Raw genomic sequence first — 8,455 nt, forward strand, 5'->3', positions numbered from 1 at the left:
AGGTGGCATCCTTAAACATTGACAAAAAGAAAAAGAAAAAAAGAATTTGTATATTTTATGAGAAGCAAGAGTCACCTGGGGAAAATCCTAGGCTAAAGGATCTTAAAATCCTGTTTATCTCATAATATAAATTAAATACAGTTCACTTGCAAAAAGAGGTAGGAAATAGTACTGTGGCTCTATTAACGTTAAAGGAATTGAAACTGAAGGATAGTGGAAATGCGTTTTAAGATATATAAGATATATATACAAATTTTCCACCCTATAAAGTAGTTGTTAGGCACTTCTAGGTTATAAGAACCATCAGGAATTAATAATAGTGTGTAGTAATGGATAACACAAAAAGATTTCCTAACTTCTCTAGAGAAACACCATGAGAGCTCATGCTTATACAGACTTAACATGCATCTGTGGGGACAGTGAGGCCCACAAGAGGATCTAATATACATTTAGCAAGCAATGGGCCAACAATTTTTCATGAGGCTACCTTTCCTTCTGCTACTTTTTGGTTAATTCTGAAAAATAGGAATATGTGTTTGAAGAGTCTTTGCTACATGTAGATCTTTATTCCTTTGGACTGGTCTTATGAAACTAGTTAAGGAGTTTGCCTAATACTAATGTAAGGAATGTGTCTTTGGTACACATTGACAAGGAGAGGTATGATTATTGCCCAGCTGAAACATTAGACAATCTCGATCTCTTAGGTTCCAGAAAAAACAAATTCTTGACTATCTCTTAATAAGATGAATCTACCTATAGAATAAAAATAATAGCCAAGTAAATTTCTTTAGGATTTTTCTTTCATTGAACATCATCTATAACTTATATAGAAGTTTTGTCTGTTTAAATAACTTATAAGTAAGCCTAGAGTATTCTCAGAAATTATATTTTTATAAAGACTATGAAAAAGAACAGTAAATCAACTTAAACTGTGCTGCTAAAGGAAGTCAGTTGGAGTAAGCTCTCAAGAGCCACTTCAACTACTATTTCACAGTAAGTGATCATTCTAGGAAGCTTTGCAGACTAATAATGTAAATATATGGAGTGACAAACTGAAAAGTCACTTACTATTATTTTTATTATTATTATTTTCAACAACCATGAAAAGAGTATTTTCAGTACCCAGTCCTCTCTAAAATTGGTAATGCAATTGAATATGCCCCAAAATAGGTTAATATATGGCTTTCTAAAATAGAGCCTATTTATTAGGCATTTTCATCATCAGGATTTTATTACCTAAAATTTTTAAATTCATTGATAAACTAATTTATACATTCAACTATTTATTTATTATACTATAGACACTATTTGTGCTGAAAGTGTAGCAGTTGGTATTAGAGATAAAGATAGAAAAGTCCTTCATGTAGCTTATATTCTCGAGGGGAATAACAGTAAAGAAGCAAACAAATTCATAATAATATTTTAGATAGTGATAAGTGCTGTAAAGATAAGGGAATGGAGTGTTGGGAGGCAGAAATGGAAAGTAAGACTATTTTAGGTAAGATGTTCAGAGACAGCAATGTAAAAGTGTGCAAGGAAAACATTATAGGATGAGAATAGCAAGAACCAAGGCCCTAAGGCAGGCAAGGAATTAGATTATGTTAGGGCCTTACAGAGCAACATAAAGATTTTGGATTTTATTCTAAGTGTTATGGGAATCTAGTAAATAATTTGGAGGAGTGACGTGATTATGCTTAAATGTGGAGAATAGATGGTGTAGGGTACTAGGAGAAACAGTAGAAGGAGCTCAGCTCAGAGGCTAATAGTGTCATCTGCATGTGCTATAATGATGCTAGGAATAGTATGATGGCAGTGAAGAAATGTACAACTTGAAGATGTATATTAGAAGACAAACTCTTAGGACTCACCAAAGCAATAGATAAAATGTCCATGTTCCAAGCCTCATATCCTGCTGCTGTTCAGCCAGTTGATTTTTGAGTCATTTATTTCTCCAAAGTTAGATTTCCCTAAAAATCTCCTTTCGGACTAAGTAGCTGAGTGAAATTTCAGAAGTAAAAGAATATACCATTAAACGACTAAGAGGACTCTACATTTGATGATTTAGATTCATGGTATGTCTGGCTAGTTGAAAAGAAATACAATAGGCTGAGACAATTACTTCCTATGGACAATGGTCCACAAAATCTCCATGGTAGGCCCTGGGTCACCTGGCCCAGTCAGCTTTCCTGCCACCCTGCCTTTCGCTCAGTCTAAACCAACCATATTGGTCTTCTTTCTTGCTACTCCAATAAGCTAAGCATTTTCTCCTTGTAGTACCTTTGCATTAGCTATGCTTCTTCCTGGAAAGCTATTTCATTAGTCGTTTTGGGCGCAGTGTTCGGACCTCTAAGCTTTCCAGGGGACTGGAAAAAGTCCAAGGGCTAGATAAATGTTATTTCAAAAATGTAGTAAGAAAATTGCAAAAATAAAATTAATAAATTACAATTAGATATCTATAAAACGTCAACTTTCTTAATTGCTAAATTTAAATATTCATAAAATTTCATGGTATTATAAAAAATTTTTCGAGTATGCTGAGAAATCACAGCCAAATGTATATTACATGCATTACTAGGAGCCAAATAAAATTTAAAGGCAAAATTATAAAATCCACTTGAATGTTTTGCAACAAAAAATACATATTAATGTGAGACATGGGTGCATTTAATATGTTAGCAATGATGTATGAATGGAGTTTCCAGAAATTAAGAGTATTGAGGTCCTATAAGTCTTAAAATGATGCTGCTTAAGTATGTGTTAAATAATGCACATAGCTGCACATAATTAGAAGAATAAAGAAAAAGAGAATTTCAAAGAGTCCTCAGGTATTTTTCTCTCGCCTTACCTGTTCTCTCTATGTGAAATGTTTTCAGTCAGAGCTTTCAGACCTAACTACATGGACCAGTGTGTTCCTTTCTGAAAAGAAGTAAGCAAGACAACATGAGTATGTTGAAAAGGCAAATTCTAATTATAAGTAGTATAAATGTGGATTGAGCAACTTCATGTCAACCAAAATTGATTGAGGAGCTAATGAAATGCAACGTAAGAATAACAGGAGTAAGGGGGTTCTGGATAACCAGAGATCTGAGATGAGTTGAAGTTATTAACATAAGTAGGAGAGGCTGGAAACAGCTAAAGCTCCGCTGATTCCTCTCCTCCATAAGTGGCAGGGAAATATTGCTGGTGGCAAAGGCCCCTGACAACTTAACTTCTCACAGACACACCCACTGGTTCCTGACAGGAGACTGGCAGGCACCATGAGAGTTCAGAGGAGCTATTTTCTTCTGGGTCCTTACACTCTCTGCTCTCTGACAGTATTTCCCCTCTCTGTCTCTCAGTTTCCCTTTCTCCCTTTTTTTTCTCTTTGGAAGTCGCAGCCAAGACTGCTTTGTGCCAAATCCTCCTCTGACTTTTACCCAACAGAGATTTCCCTTTTCCAGATACAGTATATGCCAGCTGTTGAACATTTCCTAAAAATGCTATCAGGTGGGCACAATGAAAATTCAACTGAAACTTGACAGAAATATTTGAAACTATCTCATTATCTTACCAATAAATTTCTACAAACTTTAAAACTAGATTAAAGAAAAGTTATTGGAACTAACTGCTGGCTTGACTTTGGGAGAACTGGACTAGTGCCATAGGAGACAAAGATTGGTGACTGCTGTAGATGGACCTATGGACTGAGGCCCCTGACAAAGGCTCTGTGGCCCCTGACAAAGGCTCTGGTCTACCTACCTCTCTGACCCACACTAATGCCCCTGTAGATGCATGTAACCTCATTAGAAAGAGAAGACAGTGTTTATTTGTGCTCGGGTCATTACAGACAGCCAGCCGCAAAAGCTGAATAAAGAGCAGCTAAGCAGCCCAACGTATGCCTTTTTAATGATCTAAGAGTTTATCTAACTTTTAAGTTAAGATTCTAGTCCTTACTTGAAGAACTGTGTGTAAATTTCCAAACTGAGAAAATTGAAATGAGAATGGAGAAGGTAGAGAATATAAACTATGTACTTTAAATAGGAATGGTAAAGGTAAGCAAAATAAAAAGCAGGTTGCTGAGGACAAAAGTATAAAAGGATCTTGAAATAGATGCCAAAAAGCACATGTATTCCAAAATATCTTTGATTGCCAACTCAACAAGATAAATAAGAAATAGTCTAGTCACTTAGAAATCCCAAAGGAATTTTCAAATGAAGTATTGGATAAATATATGACAAAATGCATTATGTGTAGAAATTCCAAATTTGTTTCAAGCTATAGATTGAATGAAATGATTTTAAAAGTTTGTAATAAAGTTAATTTGGTATCTGGAAATTTTTTGTATAGAGAATTAGACTTGAAGTACATTATGGTGTCATCCATTTTACAAGGCTCATAATAGAGAGCCTACTAGCATTCTTGGAGGTGGCAATTAAAAGGCAAAGGTCCTGGGTAAAGAGTTATTCCCATTCTCTCATTAAATCTTGTAATTAGCACATAAATAAAATAAGCCTCCTGATTTCCAGTGCATTCTGTCTCCAGAATTTTTACCCGAAATGCAGGTATGGACTGTTCTTTTCCATTTCTGTTATTATAACAGAGAAAAAGTTCAGCTTTATTTTTGTCTTTATAAACATATTGACTTAGACAAGCAGCAAAAAGGGGTAGTTTCTGTAAATTAAGAGATGGTAGTCTATGAAATTCTCTCCTCTAAAACTTCAGCTGAGTATGAACATCAGAATATTCAGAAGGAAAAAACAAACCTAATATCACTGGTTTTCAGCCAGTCTTAAATAAATCGTAAGCAACCAAGTGAACTTGTACTATGAATGATCAAGATTTTAAGGCATGGAAGTCTGTGCTTTTCGTGTGTTGTTTTGCTTCAGATTAAGACATTAGAGTAGGTATTATACAGTACCATGAAGTATGGCAGGTCTATCAGTTAGAAATACATTCAGTTCTAAGTTATAAAAACAATAAGAAAAGACTGACCATGGCATAAGCAAAAGTGAAGAGGCTTATTTGTTACTTGTAACAAGCAGACCTAGAAAATGTAGTCCAGGGCTGGTAAGCAGCTTAACAAGGCCATCAGGGACTCAGGCTCAGTCTTTCAACTCTACCATCTCCATGTGCCTGCTTGTTCTGTTATTGTCACAAGATGGTTTGCTGCCCTGCTAAGGAGACAGTAAAAGCAACAGGCAAAAGGATATGCCAGCCAAGTCTATCTATATCTTCTCAAAGGCTAATAATAAATCTGAATGAGTAAATCCAGCTAGCATCTTTCACTTACATCCAATTGGTGAGAGTTCATTGGTGGATGTGGACACCCCTAGACCAATCCCTAGAAGATAAATGAGAAAAGAAGCCATAGATGGTAACTGGACCCACCTACCCAGCAATATCTGCCCATAACTGCAGGTAGATTAGTTTCGTGCTAAGTAAAAATTTTATTGTCACTATTTGTCCTCATTGAATTTCTTGTCTTTTCATATAATTTTTATCTTGTCTCTTTCTTGGTGTCTTGGAATGTTTAAAACTCAGAGAGCACATGCTTCTCAGGTTTGAATGCTTCCTCTCTTCAACCAAGTTTGTGGTTAATTTGTAACCATGCAAAAGTTAGGTAGGTGCAGGTAATATTTGCAAAAGGCAGTTTTTCTTTCTGTTTCTTTGTCAAATTTAAAGGACACTAAATCATCTAAGAAGGGAAGGATTTACAAGGAGCTGATTGTAAAATATTCTTAAATTATTTTAGAAATGCTGGAATGGTAAATACTATGCATGATATGAGTGAGCACTGTGTGGCTTGCAGACCATTCAGGCCATGTGCTACCCTGCACTGTGTGGTTTTTTCCTAGATCCCAAGGGTATATACTCTGCCTTTAAAGTAAACAATTAAAATGAAGCCTAGTCAGCTGCCTCTAATGACCTTTCTCATAAAGGGTACTAGAAAAAGCATTTGACCCTTGAAGCTAAATGCAGCATTTATTTCTCACAGGGGGAAGCATTCATGATTGTTTGCCTCTTGAAAGACTCTGGAATTTATACAGATGAGTTTATGCCTGTATAGCTTAGTAATATTTTTGTTCTATAGTTATTTCTTTTGTTATGTAATATTGCTAAAAATTGCATTCTACAGTTTTATATTTTCTAGATTGCATTCTGGATACTTTAATGCATAGCAGCAATCATGGTTTTACATCTTTAACATCAGAGTATCATTGCATAGTAACTGAAAGTTAACCATTGTTAAATTAACTGTAAATGAACAATTATTCAAAACTGTAGTGTTTTCTTCTCTGAGAACAATAGAAGGGCAAAGAGATAGTGTATTTGTTAAGAAGTTTTGGAGTCAGGCAAAGCTGATTTCTTATTGGGTCGCTCCCATTTATTACTTTTATGTCCTCACTTGTTAAAAGTTAATTATTCCTACTTCACAGAGTTATTGTTAAGGATGGAAGATAATGTGGGTATTGTGCTTAGCACAGTCTTATGATATGGCCTAGACTCAACAACTGATAGGTATCTTTATAATAACCATATACAACCTATAAGCACTGGATTTATAGGAATGGCGAATATTAAACATGACTTTTCCCTTTCTTTTTATGAGCATTCAGGTAAAGCAAAGATGAGAGTGCTTATATCTTAACCTCTATTCATTGTCCAAGTACAAAAACCTTAATTTAAAACCATTAGTTAAACAGTAATTAGTCATTGATGGGAAAAATCTTATATTTTATAAACTTGAGCCCAAGGCTATGATGATCCTGTCTATGTAGACAATGTTGCATCTTTAAATAACATCTGAATTGCTGCAAGAAAGAAGCAGGGTAATTGCTCCTTATTTTGCTGATTCAGCAAAAGATAATTAAGAAAAAATATTAAATGCCTCAAAAATTTCAAAGTACTGCATTATATCTTTTATCTATGTCAACTAAGACTCCTGATAAATAGGAATTACTGTTGAAGAGTGGTGCTGGACCTGCTTCAGAATATCATGACCAGGAACTATGGTAGACAAGCCCTATGGTGGTTGCCTCTAAGAATATTTACATTGACCCATATTAAATACAGTGAAAATATGTCCATACTTTCATCTCCTCTCATAGATTATAAATTCCTTGAACAGTTTTCTCTACAAAAGCAATCGTGCCTATCTTCAAATAGCTTACAATTACACAGTTCCCAATTTGGACCAAATAAAATATGAATTTTACTGACTTGAGATAACAACCAATAAAAACTGCATTATGATGTTTTCAGTGTTTAATGCTTAAACATTAGATTATTTGGGAAATGAGAAAAACAAAAGGAAAAGTTTCAAGTTGTTCAATTTCCCAGCACCAAACACAGCCACTAGAAATATTTTGGTGAATTTTCTTTATGTATCATTTTGTGGATTTTTTAAACTTAATTTATCATAAATATGTTAATTTGATTAATTACCTTCATAAATATTTGAAATACTAATCTGTCAAGTGGCCATACCAGTTTACTTAAGCGTTCTATTTTCCCTATAGTTTGACCCTGAAATGGTTGCTAATTATTATAAGTAAACCTGCAGTATTCATCATATTTTATAAAATTATCTTTGAATTTAGTATTATGTCCTAGGGTAGAGTCCAAAAAGTAAGCTTAATGAATCAAAGGGTTTATACTCATGAGCAATATATGAGTGAGTACCTATTTGCAAGTACATTTGACAATTCTGAGCATTAACTTTAAAATATATATATACACACACACACACACACACACGCACACACATACATATATATACATACACACACACACATATTGCTTCTTTGATAGGTAGATTGTTTTAAATTGTATTTATTAGATTAACAGAAATCAATTCTAGAACTTACAAGATCTAAATAAGTAAAATGAAAATATTTTGGTCTATGATATGCAATGAAGAGCTTAATTTTTCCCTAATACTTTGCCATTTTTAATTTTCTGATTTCCACCTCTGTCTTTCAGTTTTACAGGAGACTCTAAACTTGCCTCAAGTATGCGCTATGTGGAAACACAATCAATGCAGATAGGAGCATCCTATATGATTCAGTTCAGTTTGGTGATGGGCTGTGGCCAGAAATACACTCCACACATGGACAATCAAGTGAAACTGGAGTATTCAACCAACCATGGCCTTACCTGGCACCTCGTCCAAGAGGTAAGTCTGTTTTCTGTAAAGCTTGCAATAGATAGCCTCCTCCTTTTTACATAGGAAGTAGATAATTACAATTCTAAAAGTTTAGGTTTGGTTGAAAAGTAACAGTGTTATTTGTAGCAGAATTGATGTAAAGTCAGCAGCAAATTATAAGGATGCCACATTCTGCACTATCAGATACTAAAGGGTAATTGAAAATGAGAAGGAAATGGGAATAACTTCAGGACTGAATTACTCTAGGATGGTGTTTTGAATATTATTTTCTCTAAATCTCTTCTTCTATAAATCTCTCTTTCTTCTTTC

General features: G+C 34.5%; 1 protein-coding gene across 2 annotated transcripts in view; it reads left to right on the top strand.

Annotated features, from left to right (window-relative positions):
• The window catches only part of RELN (reelin), a 457,821-nt gene that overhangs the window by 330,001 nt on the left and 119,365 nt on the right, over positions 1–8,455 (top strand). For both annotated transcript variants that reach the window (XM_006925407.2, XM_025041934.1), the window contains exon 21: positions 7,963–8,155. In XM_006925407.2, coding sequence (XP_006925469.1) covers positions 7,963–8,155 — 193 coding nt within the window. The remainder of the gene's footprint in view (positions 1–7,962; positions 8,156–8,455) is intronic.

The sequence above is a fragment of the Pteropus alecto genome, unplaced genomic scaffold (assembly GCF_000325575.1).
Source record: "Pteropus alecto unplaced genomic scaffold, ASM32557v1 scaffold109, whole genome shotgun sequence".
Taxonomy (NCBI): Eukaryota; Metazoa; Chordata; class Mammalia; order Chiroptera; family Pteropodidae; genus Pteropus; species Pteropus alecto.